Raw genomic sequence first — 17,027 nt, forward strand, 5'->3', positions numbered from 1 at the left:
CACGTACCGCAGCCCAGCTGGACACTGAGGTGGAGATGGATCTGTGCGTAATGCCTGCTCTATATCTGCGTCCATCGCCCATACTACCGGCGCCACAATGCAGGAGGCCGGGAGTATGGGGGTGTTGTCTCTGGGCCTCTCCTCTGTGTCATACAGCCGGGACAGTGCGTCTGCCTTCACGTTCTTCATACCCGGTATGACAGTGTAAAATCAAACCGGGTGAAGAATAGGGCCCACCTGGCCTGGCGAGGATTCAGCCTCCTCGCTGCCCGGATGTACTCCAGGTTACGGTGGTCCGTCCAGACGAGGAAAGGGTGTTTCGCCCCTTCGAGGCAATGCCTCCACACGGTCAAAGCTCGGACAACAGCCAACAGCTCCCGATCACCAACATCTTAGTTCTGCTCCGCCGGGCTGAGCTTCTTTGAGAAAAAGGCACAGGGGCGGAGCTTGGGTGGCGTGCCCGAGCATTGAGACAGGACAGCGCCTATCCCTACCTCGGACGCATCCACCTCCACTCACCCAGGGACTCGGTGACGTATGTTTCCATAGCCTCCGTTTCAGCCTGCGACAGGGGGTACACATGACTCCTGGGAGGTACAGCGTCTACCCGAAGGTTTATCGTGCAATCCCCTGCCCGATGAGGTGGTAATTTTGTCGCCTGTGTCTTAGAAAACGTGTGCGCCAGATCATGGTTTCGGGGGGAATGCACACGGTGGAGGTACCGTCTGGACTTTCCACTGTGGTTGCACCAACAGAAACACCTAGACACCTACCCTGAAACTCTCGCATCCACCCCGTGAGAACCCTCTGCGGCCATGAGAAGGTGGGGTTGTGGAGTGCTAGCCAAGGGATACCTAATACCACAGGGAAAGCAGGAGACTCAATAATCGAAAAAGTAACCTGCTCACAATGAGTCTCCTGGGTGATCATGGTGACTGGTACTGTGACTTCCTTTACAAACCCGGACCCTAATGGTCGACTATCAAGTGCTCTGATGGGGAGTGGAATGGATAGGGGAACCAATGAAATGTCTTGACGGCGTGAGAATGCCCTGTCCATAAAGTTCCCAGCTGTGCCTGAATCGACTAGCGCCTTACACTGGGGAACTACCATGTGATCGGGAAAGTGGATAGGTAGGGTACAGTGCGCAGCAGAGGGCTCTGAACAAGTGTGGGTGTTCGATACCTGGGGTGATGCGAGAGTGCCCTGCCTGCCGCCTCCAGGCCCAAAAGAGCGTTGACTACGACGTGTGGTGTACTGTCCCTTCGTGCCACCAGAGTGGCACTGTCTCTGTCGTCCTCCGCTCTCTCGGACGGAAATGTTCTTGTTTTAAGTATTATTAGTACTTTCTTAGTAGTGACTAATTATTACACCCTGAAACTGTGTGAAAAGTGTTAGAATCATAAAACTATAATCTGATAATATGTGTAGCTTAGTTAGAAGTACAATGAGGCAGTCAGAATATTGTGAAAATGGCGATAACTGAGGAATGCAGCCTGCCCGAGCAGGGAGTAGACTATGATAAGAACATGTGTATGTGTGTGTGTGTGTGTATATGTGTGTGTGTATGTATGTGTGTGTGTGTGTGTGTGTGTGTGTGTGTGTGTGTGTGTGTGTGTGTGTGTGTGTGTGTGTGTGACCTCATGGTCAGGAGAGCAGAGGAAAACATGAGCTAAACCCATGTACAGTGGAAAAATACAGCCCGCCTAAAGCGGGTGGGATTTTTGTATGACGTGTGTGTATAAAAGATGGACTCTGAAATTGTGATAACAGAATTCTCTGAATAAAGACCTGGCTATTGCACTGAGGCTCTGTCTGTTTCTTGATCCAAAAGCCTTACAACCTTTTGGGAGACGCACAGAGACACTGAAATAGTTAGTTAATAAATTCTCTTAACACCACTCCAGGGCTTTCCCCGAGAGGCAGGAAACGAGGACGGCACCTTCTCCCGCTCCGATGGCGCCGGCCTGATGCTGGAGAAGTAAAGGTCCAGTTGGAGGAGGAATCCATGGCAGAGCGCCGCCGTTCCGTCGAACGCCCGTGGTCGGGATATCTGGATCCCTCCGGGTGCTGGGGTGTAGGTGGCTGACCCTATCCCATCCTCTCTTCTCCAGACCATCTCCGGTGACCTTCTCCCTTACCTCACCTCGCTGATCAACTCATCCTTGACAGCTGGCTATGTCCCTTCCGTCTTCAAGAGAGCGAGAGTTGCACCCCTTCTCAAAAAAACAACACTCGATCCCTCTGATGTCAACAACTACAGACCAGTATCCCTTCTTTCTTTTCTCTCCAAAACTCTTGAGCGTGCCGTCTTTAGCCAACTCTCTTGCTATCTCTCTCAGAATGACCTTCTTGATCCAAACCAGTCAGGTTTCAAAACTGGTCATTCAACTGAGACTGCTCTTCTCTGTGTCACGGAGGCTCTCCGCACTGCTAAAGCTAACTCTCTCTCCTCTGCTCTTGTCCTTCTAGACCTGTCTGCTGCCTTTGATACTGTGAACCATCAGATCCTCCTCTCCACCCTCTCCGAGCTGGGCATCTCCGGCGCGGCTCACTCTTGGATTGCGTCCTACCTGACCGGTCGTTCCTACCAAGTGGCGTGGCGAGAAGCTGTCTCCGCACCACGTGCTCTCACCACTGGTGTCCCCCAGGGCTCAGTTCTAGGCCCTCTCCTATTCTCGCTATACACCAAGTCACTTGGCTCTGTCATATCCTCACATGGCCTCTCCTATCATTGCTACGCAGACGACACACAACTAATCTTCTCCTTTCCCCCTTCTGATAACCAGGTGGCGAATCGCATCTCTGCATGTCTGGCAGACATATCAGTATGGATGACGGATCACCACCTCAAGCTGAACCTTGGCAGGACGGAGCTGCTCTTTCTCCCGGGGAAGGACTGCCCGTTCCATGATCTCGCCATCACGGTTGACAACTCAGTTGTGTCCTCCTCCCAGTGCGAAGAGCCTTGGCGTGACCCTGGACAACACCCTGTCGTTCTCCGCAAACATCAAGGCGGTGACCCGATCCTGTAGGTTCATGCTCTACAACATTCGGAGAGTACGACCCTGCCTTACACAGGAAGCGGCACAGGTCCTAATCCAGGCACTTGTCATCTCCCGTCTGGATTACTGCAACTCGCTGTTGGCTGGGCTCCCTGCCTGTGCCATTAAACCCCTACAACTCATCCAGAATGCCGCAGCCCGTCTGGTGTTCAACCTTCCCAAGTTCTCTCACGTCACCCCGCTCCTCCGCACACTCCACTGGCTTCCAGTTGTAGCTTGCATCTGCTACAAGACCATGGTGCTTACCTACGGAGCTGTGAGGGGAACGGCACCTCCGTACCTTCAGGCTCTGATCAGTCCCTACACCCAAATGAGGGCATTGCGTTCATCCACCTCTAGCCTGCTGGCTCCCCTACCTCTGCGGAAGCACAGTTCCCGCTCAGCCCAGTCAAAACTGTTCGCTGCTCTGGCACCCCAATGGTGGAACAAGCTCCCTCACGACGCCAGGACAGCGGAGTCACTCACCACCTTCCAGAGACATTTGAAACCCCACCTCTTTAAGGAATACCTGGGATAGGATAAAGTAATCCTTCTACTCCCCCCCCCCCCTTACCCCACCAAAAAAAAAAAACATTGTAAAGTGTTTATCCCACTGGCTATAAGGTGAATGCACCAATTTGTAAGTCGCTCTGGATAAGAGCGTCTGCTAAATGACGTAAATGTAAATGTAAATGTTGCTGGATCCGGTTGGCCAGCTGGTCTCGACAGATCGGGTCCTCTCCTCTCCAGGCGTTGGACGACCTGAAGAACCCGATCCATCGCTTCCCCCAAGCTGGACAGCATCGTGGAATGCTCCTGGACCCGTGCCACGACTCCAGGCATGCGCTCTTCTCCCGCTGACTCCATAGCGGGTGGGTGATTCTGTGATGAGTGTGATAGAAGGAGTCAGGCGCAGGAGGGTATTCACCGAATGCAGAGTTTATTCCGTCGTACACAAATAGCGCTGGATAGCGACAAACGAAACAGGCACAGGGGACAATCTACCCTGGCAATACAAGGTAACGGTAGCTCCAACAATAACAGGCACAGGGGAAATATCTACCCCGGCAATAACAATGTACGAGTAGCTCCACCGAGCTACCCTACTATCACGAATAAACAATCAGGGGGGCAGAGGGAACACTTATACACAGACTAATGAGGGGATAAGAACCAGGTGTGTGTAACTAACAAGACAAGACAAATGGAATGATGACATATGGAGCGGCAGTGGCTAGTAAGCCGGTGACCACAAACGCCGAAGCCTGCCCGAACATGGAGGGGAGGCAGCCTCGGCGGAAGTCGTGACATATACAGTGGGGAAAAAAGTATTTAGTCAGCCACCAATTGTGCAGGTTCTCCCACTTAAAAAGATGAGAGAGGCCTGTAATTTTCATCATAGGTACACGTCAACTATGACAGACAAATTGAGAAAAAAAATCCAGAAAATCACATTGTAGGATTTTTAATGAATTTATTTGCAAATGATGGTGGAAAATAAGTATTTGGTCACCTACAAACAAGCAAGATTTCTGGCTCTCACAGACCTGTAACTTCTTCTTTAAGAGGCTCCTCTGTCCTCCACTCGTTACCTGTATTAATGGCACCTGTTTGAACTTGTTATCAGTATAAAAGATACCTGTCCACAACCTCAAACACACTCCAAACTCCACTATGGCCAAGACCAAAGAGCTGTCAAAGGACACCAGAAACAAAATTGTAGACCTGCACCAGGCTGGGAAGACTGAATCTGCAATAGGTAAGCAGCTTGGTTTGAAGAAATCAACTGTGGGAGCAATTATTAGGAAATGGAAGACATACAAGACCACTGATAATCTCCCTCGATCTGGGGCTCCACGCAAGATCTCACCCCGTGGGGTCAAAATGATCACAAGAACGGTGAGCAAAAATCCCAGAACCACACGGGGGGACCTAGTGAATGACCTGCAGAGAGCTGGGACCAAAGTAACAAAGCCTACCATCAGTAACACACTACGCCGCCAGGGACTCAAATCCTGCAGTGCCAGACGTGTCCCCCTGCTTAAGCCAGTACATGTCCAGGCCCGTCTGAAGTTTGCTAGAGTGCATTTGGATGATCCAGAAGAGGATTGGGAGAATGTCATATGGTCAGATGAAACCAAAATATAACTTTTTGGTAAAAACTCAACTCAACAAAGTATGGAGGACAAAGAATGCTGAGTTGCATCCAAAGAACACCATACCTACTGTGAAGCATGGGGGTGGAAACATCATGCTTTGGGGCTGTTTTTCTGCAAAGGGACCAGGACGACTGATCCGTGTAAAGGAAAGAATGAATGGGGCCATGTATCGTGAGATTTTGAGTGAAAACCTCCTTCCATCAGCAAGGGCATTGAAGATGAAACGTGGCTGGGTCTTTCAGCATGACAATGATCCCAAACACACCGCCCGGGCAACGAAGGAGTGGCTTCGTAAGAAGCATTTCAAGGTCCTGGAGTGGCCTAGCCAGTCTCCAGATCTCAACCCCATAGAAAATCTTTGGAGGGAGTTGAAAGTCCGTGTTGCCCAGCGACAGCCCCAAAACATCACTGCTCTAGAGATCTGCATGGAGGAATGGGCCAAAATACCAGCAACAGTGTGTGAAAACCTTGTGAAGACTTACAGAAAACGTTTGACCTGTGTCATTGCCAACAAAGGGTATATAACAAAGTATTGAGAAACTTTTGTTATTGACCAAATACTTATTTTCCACCATAATTTGCAAATAAATTCATTAAAAATCCTACAATTTGATTTTCTGGATTTTTCTTTCTCATTTTGTCTGTCATAGTTGACGTGTACCTATGATGAAAATTACAGGCCTCTCTCATCTTTTTAAGTGGGAGAACTTGCACAATTGGTGGCTGACTAAATACTTTTTTCCCCCCACTGTATACACAGTACCAGTCAAAAATTTGGAAACACCTACTCATTCCAGGGTTTTTCTTTCTTTTTTATTATTTTCTACATTGTAGAATAATAGTGAAGACATCAAAACTATGAAATAACACATATGGAATCATGTAGTATCCAAAAAAGCCATAGCCACCCTTTGCCTTGATGACAGCTTTGCACACTCTTGGCATTCTCTCAACCAGCTTCATGAGGAATGCTTTTCCAACAGTCTTGAAGGAGTTCTCACATATGCTGAGCACTTGTTGGCTGCTTTTCCTTCACTCTGTGGTCCAACTCATCCCAAACCATCTCAATTGGGTTGAGGTCGGGTGATTGTGGAGGCCAGGTCATTTGATGCAGCACACCATCACTCTCCTTCTTGGTCAAATAGCCCTTACACAGCCTGGAGGTGTGTTTTGGGTCTTTGTCCTGTTGAAAAACAAATGGCTGTCACCAAGGCAAAGGGTGGCTACTTTGATAAATCTTAAATATTAAATATATATTGATTTGTTTAACACTTTTTTGGTTACTACATGATTCCATATGTGTTTTTCATAGTTTTGATGTCTTCACTATTATTCTACAATGTAGAAAATAGTAAAAATAAAGAAAAACCCTGGAATGAATAGGTGTCCAAACTTTTGACTGGTACTGTATATATATATATATATAATAAATTCCATTTACTCCATAGCCTATATGCCATCTACGCTTTTATCCAAATCAACTTAAAGTCATGCGTGTATACATTTTACGTACAGGTGGTCCCAGGAATTCAACCCACTATCACATTGCATTATATGTAGTTGTAGATTAAACATGATGAAACTGTACAGTAAAGAAATAAAGCACATATAATTGTGAATACGTTATTGCTCCTGGGCATTCAGAGTTTGCTTGATGGGAAACTAACAGCTGGTTTCCAAGGTGGAGGTTTTGAAAATATTTTTCAATGTGAGGAGGAGTTTCTTGTCTTCTGTAGTCTACTGAGGGTAGTGGGAAAAAATATGGATTAATTAAGTGGTTTATAGAGGATGTTTATGATGGAAATCGTCACGGCGAAATCAGCCACTTCGTTTATAATAACCTGGCGCCATCTAGAGGTTTCTAACGACCCATTTACTAAAGCTGCTGAAAGGAGCAAAGCTTTTCGTTTTTAACATGAATATGTTATTCTAAACATTCACTAATTTAATCACAGCGTGTACATTTAACAATAACAGTCAACACAATGTTTTGAATTAAATTACATGAGATTACAGATCCAATCAATCACATCATTTACATTTTGCAAGCACCAATGTCTTGATGATTAAATAAAAATATGCATATTTTGATTACATAGCCTTAACTATTTTAACAGGGCCTACAGGCAATCTAACGTGTATGACCAAAATTAATGTTAGCCTATATACAGTACCAGTCAAAAGTTTGGACACACCTACTCATTCAAGGGTTTTTCTTTATTTTGACTATTTTCTACATTGTAGAATAATAGTGAAGACATCAAAACTATGAAATAACACATATGGAATTATGTAGTAACCAAAAAAGCGTTAAACAAATGAAAATATATTTTATATTTGAGATTCTTCAAAGTAGCCACCCTTTGCCTTGATGACAGCTTTGCACACTCTTGGCATTCTCTCAACCAGCTTCACCTGGAATGCTTTTCCAACAGTCTTGAAGGAGTTCTCACATATGCCGAGCACTTGTTGGCTGCTTTTCCTTCACTCTGTGGTCCAACTCATCCCAAACCATCTCAATTGGGTTGAGGTCGGGTGATTGTGGAGGCCAGGTCATCTGATGCAGCACACCATCACTCTCCTTCTTGGTCAAATAGCCCTTACACAGCCTGGAGGTGTGTTTTGGGTCTTTGTCCTGTTGGGAAAAAAAATGGCTGTCACCAAGGCAAAGGGTGGCTACTTTGATAAATCTTAAATATAAAATATATATTGATTTGTTTAACACTTTTTTGGTTACTACATGATTCCATGTGTGTTATTTCATAGTTGTGATGTCTTCACTATTATTCTACAACATCGAAAATAGTAAAAATAAAGAAAAACCCTGGAATGTGTAGGTGTGTCCAAACTTTTGACTGGTACTGTATAATAGGTATATTCCAAATGTGCTGATCAGTTTAACATGCTTGGCAATCCATAGTAAAGTAGGCTAGTCATGATCATAATCATTTCAAAATATAAATAATACATTCATATTCATACATTAATAATTACATTCATATTCATATTCACAACTCAGGAACTAGCTGTGCTTTCAAGACAACTGGGAACTCTGAAAAATACGAGGTCAAATCATGACGTCAGTGGTCTTCAGGTCGGAGCTCTAGAAAGAGACCCGATTTCCCGAAGTTGGAATAGGCTCTATGCACGCATCACTTCCGCATTGGCGTAAGGATGCTTGGCCATTTCCAGTTACCGGGAAAAAACATTAGACAGTGACAGTAGACCGTTATGATGGCAGAGATGAAGTTTACAAGGTGTTTGCTGGAGTTGCCTAAAGTATCTGTTAATGATATACGGAGGGTCGTCCTGACATCCAGTACGACACCACGTAGCAAATTGGATAAAGGCTTCAAATTTTACGTTTCTTCTTTTCTTTGCAACTTTGAAGGTAATATGCTAACGCTAGCTAGCCTGAGCTAGAAGCCTTGCTTTGGTGTTTTAAGTCATGACTCCATCCTGCTTCAGGCTAATCATGCTTTAAATAAAGTTTAATCATGTGCATATACCTCTCACTTCATGTGTTTGTACTTTTATGAAAGAATCAGGTAAAAACAGGGCTACAAATGAGATCTCTGTGAGAGCCCACTGCTACCGCTCAATGAAGAAACTAAAGCCACCACACCAGCTGAGAGTAGGACTAGATTAAGTGACACGTTCAAAGTTCTGTTGAACTTGTTCAAGGTTCTGTTCAACACATGTTTTCCTCGTTTAATGTTACCACAGCTTTGATTGCCATTGCTAAGAGAACACTTTAGAACTTTAGTGGTTTTCACGATAGCTGAACAGTGGTAGCCTAATACAGACCAGGGTAGCTGAGTGGGAATTGCCATGCTTTGTTGTTGGGTCTGTTGTAAACAAATTGGAGTTTGGTTTGAAATGTAAACAATAATGAGATTACTACTTTTTCCTGACTTGATGACTGCAATGACAGTAACATATTCCACTCAGCTAACCTTCAAACTGCTGCTGTTCTACTCAAAACTGTCCTGTCATCTTTACTTCTTTCTTTATAAACATATGGCCCAACTTCCTTGCTTTTGTACTTGATGTTTCTACTTTTCAAGAGGAATTAGGAGCAAAACCTTCACTCTACTGTTGTTATTGGTACTAGGCTACAATGTTGCACCACTCACCTACTGCTCTGCCAATACTGTTTGAAGGTAGGTAAATGGCACAAGACAATAGGTAAGTGGTGCAAGACAGTAGGAAAGTGATGCAGAAAGCACAAAAGTGACAAGAGACAGTAGATAAGTTGCTTACACCAGTAAAATGTAGAAAGAACAAGTTTTGCTCCTACTCCTCCTGCTGTAGACCCTCGTCTTTCAAAACCCATTAAATGATGCTTCTGTGTATTTCAGATGACATTGCGTGATTCACAGCCAGTTCTGCTTGTTAAAAGCTACTGTTCCTGTGTGGCTGGGTGTGGGATATGCAATCATTTGGTTGCATTACTATATATGTGGCATGTCTGTCGTCCCTCCTGTACTTTCGTGCACTGAAACAGAGCAGAAGTGGCATAAACCACGAACAATGGTTTGTATAATTTCAATACCAGACAGTTGTGTCACATGCATACTAGCATCTCTCCTAATACCATCTCATAAATAAATAGGGAGTGAAGCCAGGACCTGTGAATGCCATGGTTGTAGTGAAGCCCAAACCAGATGCTACTCCGGCAAGCGGAATTAGGAATTAGGATCATTCATGGTTTCTGTGTTGGGACGCTCGGTCCTTTCCCATACTCCAGGCTGTGGGGCTGGAAGACTGAAATTGTTCCATTGAAACAGCACTGGAACAGCTCCCTTCTTCAGACGTCTGCGCCCAGCTGGAGTCGGAGGCTCTATCACATCTTCACTTAGAAAGTGTCGGCTGCAAAAAACTAACAGAAGAATTGCATCTGGCAGACACCCCATCCCGTTTTTGAAAGGACACTTTCGTACGTTTACACGTCATCGTGTTATAAGTCAAGACGAAGTATTACAAGTAAAAACATGAACATAAACATTAAGATAAACAACAACAAGGACGAAAATTAACCGTTTTGGATGTTTTTGACGACAAGCATTCAATGCTAGCATACGGTAGCACAGCATTCTACGATAACCGGAAGTTTACATCCATCCTGAGATTTAACCGGAAATACGCCATGCTCGCCTGTGCAAATCGCCTATTCCGAGTTGGATGATAGTTCAAAACTATTTTTCTCAGTTGAAGCTCGTTTTTTTCAGAGTTCTCAGTTGTCTTCATCCATCGTATGCCAGCAGGTCAAACGAACGACTAAAATAAACGAGTCACTCGGAAAAACGAATCACGACGACGTCTGAGCAACAACGGGAACACAACCAACATCTCGACCGACCTTTGACACACCTGGCGAGCCAATCAATTAAGAGCACCTGATCTGTTTGTACCGTTCATTTTTCATATCCATCGTGTCACTCTTCTAAGAGTAAGTAATTTCAGATGGCAGACGACAGAGAAGAAGCAACTGTAAGTAACATTTGGCATTCGGTCAATACATTCTCTAGATAAACAAGCAGCGCTCATGGTAGTCTGATTAATCAGGCTGTAATACACAATTAATTGGTATATACAGCCTGAGACGTGCAAAATCGTGTAAATGTTCCTTACAAGCCAGAATGTTGAATAAAATGTAATATAAACTTACTCTACTGGTTGTCTGTGTGGTTTGTCCTTCTGTTGCTCGAAATTTGAGACAAAATATCCACAGGAAAGTATTGTTTATCAGACTTTTTAAAGAGCTGTGGTCCTCCTTGTGGTCCTCTGTAGCTTAGCTGGTAGAGCACGGCGCTTGTAACGCCAAGGTAGTGGGTTCGATCCCCGGGACCACCCATACACAAAAACGAATACACATATTATTATTATTATTATTATTATAGCTGTAGGTATGTGATTAGGTACCAAGGTAAAATGTGTTTTACATTGGATATTCGGTTTTCTCTCGTCTATATTGAACTAAGCATGCCTAGACAATGAAAATAGTATATTCTGTATCAAGGGAGGATGGAGAACAATACACACCTTTTTTTGAAATCTTTATTTGTATTTTTTATTGAAACCCGAATATCCAATGTAAAATAAATTCTCAGCCGAACTGAACCATATGCCTACATATTGTCTAAAATTTTGAGCAGCAGAAGGATAAACTGCACAGACAACCTGTAGAGTACATTTAAATGTAATTGTATTCAACATTCAGACTTGTAAGGAACATTTACACAATCTTGGGATTTCCGGGCTGTATATACCTGTTGTGTTCAAGAGTCACCTTGCAATCAGTAGAATCCATTTTATTTAGTGCCTCTGTCTCTCCTGTAGATGTTGTTGGCGCATCTCCGTGTCACAGAGCTACGCGCTCTAATGGCTGCCATGGGCCAGACCAAGGGTGGGCTAAAGTCCAATCTGCTGGTGAGAGCTGTGGGGGTTATACAGACCCAGTGCAATCCCCACCTGCTCACAGTCGTGCGCCAGCTCTACCAGGAACGCTACTCCTACCAGACAGTTCCTGGCAACAGCCAGGTGGGTCAGACATGGGATTTTCCCACTTTATTGATAAGGAGAAACAGGAATACTGCTGTTTATAGTCTGCCTGTCTCAAAATTATGTTTCTGGCAGTGTATTGATTTCTGATTTTCTCTGTTCTGACAATCTCATCCCAACTAGAGGACTCCTGGAAGCCACCAGGAGGAGCAGACCGTGGCGCCGGTGGTGGAGCCAACACACAACCCCACACAGCACATAAACCATCTCACACACAATCCTAGATTGTTCCAGATGGTACCCCTTCCCTTCTACCAAACCCTGGGGACAATCCTACCCCCCACACAACTGGGTAGGTTGACCTTATAGTTTCCTTAGTAAAACTTGAATCTTGGGGCTGAATTGAGGTTTGATTATTTGACATGACCGTTTCTCTTCTCCCACTGAGGTTGTCTGTGGGAGAATCTAAATTGCATACTCCTCGCCTCCTTCTCCAATGGGTTTTGAGAAGGTCAGAGGGAAGGAACCTCTGACTTTTTCTAATCCAATGTGTTTCGCGACGGAGGCGAAGAGAGACGTGAGGAGTATGCAATTGAGATTCTCCCTGTGTGTCCATCCAGTGGGCTCTTTCTTTTCCGACATGCAGGACCAGGAGTTCATCATCAGGCTGACGCCAAAGCAAGTGGAGCAGAACAGAAACTGCAAGTCAGCACCTTTTCTTACTACACAGAATTCACTCAAACTCACCATAATATTGTCTGTTTACAAAACTAATACCAGCACAGTCATTCTGAGATCTGTGTATGTATCCACAGGGAGCTGCGACCAGGTGTGCCGAGTGTCCAGGTGGTTCTCAGGTGAGTAGGATGGGGCCTGTAGCCACCTGCCGGTCATCACTAGAAAGGACTGGAGTACGACATTCTCTAATCAATAACCAAGAGCTTATGTAACTGCTCATCTGATGATGTCGCCACTTCTGTACGTTATGCCAAAGGCTGACTGACCTCTGACCTCTTTCAGATTCTGCTTCACAGAGAGTCTTGGGTACGAGGAGGATCAATACCCACCATGCCTGTGCATCAGAGTTAATCAGAAACTCATACCCCTACCAGTAAGCACCAAAAACTGTTAAATGTTGAACTGACAATGTTGTGAACTGTTGTGGTCTCTTCACCAATCATTCTTCACTATCCTTCCGATGTGCTGGGACAGGAACTTCACAGACACTGTACACCCATCAACATAACGCCAGAAGTTTCTCTCAGCCTCCTCCCCTCATCTCGTTTATGTGTCTGGTGGGAGAGATGTTGCAAAGTATGTTGTCTTTTCCCCTCATTATTATTTTAATGATTTTGTTTTCATTTATGTATTTATTCTATCCATAAGGAGCTTTGTGTCTTAAATGACTAAGTAAGATTTAGCGTGTGTATTGTAAAGTGGTTATCCCACTGGCTATAGGGTGAACGCACCAATTTGTGAGTCGCTCTGGCTAAGAGCGTCTGCTAAATGACGTTAATGTGCCCTTGAGCAAGGCACTTAACCCTAATTGCTCCTGTAAGTCGCTCTGGTTAAGAGCGTCTGCTAAATGACTAAAATGTAAATGTAAATGTATGTAGAGGTACTCTGTGGCTGTGTACCTGGTGAAGGTGCTGTCCCCCTCAGACCTCCTCAGTCAACTGAAGAGCCAATCAGTGGAGAGTCTGACATTCTGCAGAAAGCGCAGTGAGTATGGCAACACACACAAAAGCGCACACTAATTTTGCCTTTATCGCACACAAATACAGTGCAAAAAGACCACTGACTCCTTGTATATTAGCAGCCATCTTGAGTTGATGCTCTCTGGTATTTGTAGTCCAGGAGAAGCTGCGTTTCGACCCAGAGTGTGAGGTGACCACAACAGGACTACAAGTGTCCATTATCTGTCCGGTAAGAGTTTGCCACTTATCCCTCACCTGCAAAGGGCGACAATTCCTTCAGAAGAAATTCCCCTGAAACAGAAAGTCATGACCAAATTGAACTGACTGACAGGAAGTTGACTCCAACTGTCCAACCCATTTAATGCATCTAATATAGCCATCTATAGACAAAGGGGTGCACTTTTTAGTTTTTGCCCTGATTCACTAATCAACTCATCAAACCTTTGATTAGTGGAATCAGGTGTGTAGCGCTAGGGCAAAAACAAAAATGTGCACCCCTTTGGGTACCCAGGAACCGTATTAAGAAACACTGATCTAATGGTCAAGGTTAGGTTTGGGGTTGGATAATCTGATCCTGCAGTAGATTGGTATTGGGGTTGGATAATCTGATCCTGCAGTAGATTGGTGTTGGGGTTGGAGAATCTGATCCTGCGGTAGATTGGTGTTGGGTTTGGGGTTGGATAATCTGATCCTGCGGTAGATTGGTGTTGGGTTTGGGTTTGGATAATCTGATCCTGCGGTGGATTGGTGTTGGGTTTGGGGTTGGATAATCTGATCCTTCACGAGATTGGTGTTGGGTTTGGGGTTGGATAATCTGATCCTGCACGAGATTGGTGTTGGGGTTGGATAATCTGATCCTGCACAAGAATGGTTTTGGGGTTGGATAATCTGATCCTGCAGTATATTGGTTTTGGGGTTGGATAATCTGATCCTGCACGAGATTGGTGTTGGGTTTGGGGTTGGTTAATCTGATCCTGCAGTAAATCGGTGTTCAGGGGCATCTTCAACCATGAACCACGTTTTATAGAGCTGACATGATTTCTTATTGTACATGTCAGGGGCATGTTTGTTCTACATACCACATTTCTGTCTGAATGTTCCACAACGTTCTGCCAAGGGGTGTATTCATTCCGCTGATTCTGTTGCCAAACTTTTCTTAAACGGAAACAAATGGAATGAAACAGGGAGGGACCTGCCTGAATTTGTCCAATAGAAACTCTCGTTTTAGTTTTGCAACTATTTGGTGGAATGATTACCCCTCCTTTCTCCTCTCTGCCAGCTGGGGAAGATGCGTCTGTCAGTGCCCTGCAGGGGGCGTAAGTGCGCCCACCTCCAATGCTTCGACGGGATGCTCTACCTGCAGATGAATGAGAAGAGGCCCACCTGGACCTGCCCAGTGTGTCACGAGCCAGTTCCTTACAGCCAGCTAATTATCGATGGGTAATTGTGTATCATATATTTACAGTAGAGGCACCCTGTCCTTTGGCATCTCTGTATGACTATCTGGTCTCTATGGTGATTGATTTAATCTGTGGTTTCATCATCATGCTACTCTGCATCTCCCTCCCTTTCATATAAAACAGTGAAATCTAAAGTTGCCTACCCCACGGTCCCGGAAAACGTGCTTCTTTTGAGACTAAAATGTAGAAATCAGTCAAATTGTAGGATGTAAATCCACCGGCAGTTGTGGTTCACTGTATTATAATAGCCTATAGATACTCTTTTGGGAAGGGAGACTTGGCCAAGAGTCGGCATCACCTACATTTATGATAATGAAGTGTGGTGTTCTCCTATATGCAGGTTACTGACTGTGATCCTGGCGTTGGAGGGCTTTCAGGACAATACAGAGGTAGAATACCTGTCTGACGGCTCTTGGGGATTTGTTATAGATGGCGTGAGCAGAACAACACAGTCTTCGGCACTTTTGGAGAAGATGGGTGAGACTATGAACAGAGACCACAGATTCAGAGTTGAGATAATAGCTGTCTCAACTCCGTTTCATCAATCAGTCACCGATGTCAAAGGGACACTTAGGCGGAAATTTGAGTTAAGCGCTTGGATCACAATTCAGAATACCGGTGTGGGTTAGCAGTGCTCTCACCCGTATCTCTCTCCAACAGAGGCATACAGTGGTAGTAGTGTGACTGCAACCACCAGTGCTGTGTCAACGGAAGTCGCCACTGTGGACCTTACGCAGGATTCATCCGAGGATGAGGCTGATGAGGTCACAAAGGTGCGCCATAACGATGTTTCATGAAGTTGCTCAGGGTTCTGTATGGTCATCAATGGTAAACCCATCACGGAGATTAACAGTACTACACATGTCGGCTCAGAGGTAAAATGTGTATGTTTGTTTACAATTAAACTGGACACTGTTGAGACTTTTCAGGTCCAGTGGTCAGAAAAATATAAATAGTCTTAGAGGCAATGGTTACTGAGCAGTCCCAAGAGACAATTATTAATGAGCAGGGTTACATGCACACAATAATACGATTATTGTGGATAGATTAATATAATAGTTTGTTTTAAAACATTTATTTATTTATTGATTTCCCTAATAATCATGTTTACATGGACACATCTGAAATCGGGCAACCATAGTGACCATGTTTTTTGTGAAGCCTATTTGATTCTGAGTTCGGACATACAGTATAAAGTGTGTATGTGAAAACTATTCCTAAGATGCATATTTTCAGTTTTTCCGAACTCGCTTCACTCGCCCATTAGAGGAAGGGTTGCGCTACTGGTGCTGGCACATGCACAGATCAGATACATTGCTGGAATGCCGATTATGTTGTTTACAAGTCCTAATAATTCAAAAGATTGCTCAAAAAACCAGGTGTTTTATTCGGCGTAAACTTACTTCCATTTTGACCTTAAGCCAATTTTAAGATGAACAGAGTAAGGTGTTTACATGACTTTCCATACATTGCCTGTCATAATCAGTTTAATATCTGATTATTGTGCATGTAAACGTACCCATGTTAATGTATTTTCAATGCTTTTTTTGTAATATCAATTTATAATAAAATGGGGATTGTTTTACCCTCCTAAAACATGTTTTGAGTCAAGTTGAAGATATTCTGGAGGAGTATAATAAGAATACAATGATAGATGGGTAGGCCTAGATCAGGATTTTTCTTTAATGGCAAGGACCCACTAAAAATGATGAGCCCCTGGGCGAGGACCCCTAGAAATGATGAGCCCCTGGGCGAGGACCCCGAGAAATGATGAGCCCCTGGGCGAGGACCCCTAGAAATGATGAGCCCCTGGGCGAGGACCCCTAGAAATGATGAGCCCCTGGGCGAGGACCCCTAGAAATGATGAGCCCCTGGGCGAGGACCCCCTAGAAATGATGAGCCCCTGGGTGAGGACCCCTAGAAATGATGAGCCCCTGGGCGAGGACCCCTAGAAATGATGAGCCCCTGGGCGAGGACCCCTAGAAATGATGAGCCCCTGGGCGAGGACCCCTAGAAATGATGAGCCCCTGGGCGAGGACCCCTAGAAATGATGAGCCCCTGGGCGAGGACCCCCTAGAAATGATGAGCCCCTGGGTGAGGACCCCTAGAAATGATGAGCCCCTGGGCGAGGACCCCTAGAAATGATGAGCCCCTGGGCGAGGA

The 17,027-nt window shown here is 44.9% G+C and overlaps 1 protein-coding gene across 1 annotated transcript; it reads left to right on the forward strand.

The window, feature by feature from the left end:
- Positions 1 to 11,384: 11,384 nt before the first annotated feature.
- LOC311099157 (E3 SUMO-protein ligase PIAS4-A-like) lies at positions 11,385 to 16,430 on the forward strand. Its single transcript, XM_084139832.1, has 11 exons — positions 11,385 to 11,746; positions 11,891 to 12,059; positions 12,328 to 12,412; positions 12,523 to 12,564; positions 12,728 to 12,818; positions 12,920 to 13,021; positions 13,324 to 13,429; positions 13,560 to 13,633; positions 14,684 to 14,844; positions 15,205 to 15,341; positions 15,525 to 16,430. Exons 1-11 carry the CDS (start codon positions 11,546 to 11,548, stop codon positions 15,659 to 15,661), a joined length of 1,305 nt encoding a protein of 434 aa, XP_083995958.1. The 5' UTR covers positions 11,385 to 11,545; the 3' UTR covers positions 15,662 to 16,430.
- Positions 16,431 to 17,027: the final 597 nt, after the last annotated feature.

Source organism: Coregonus lavaretus, assembly GCF_964263955.1.
Source record: "Coregonus lavaretus genome assembly, chromosome: 23".
Lineage (NCBI taxonomy): Eukaryota > Metazoa > Chordata > Actinopteri > Salmoniformes > Salmonidae > Coregonus > Coregonus lavaretus.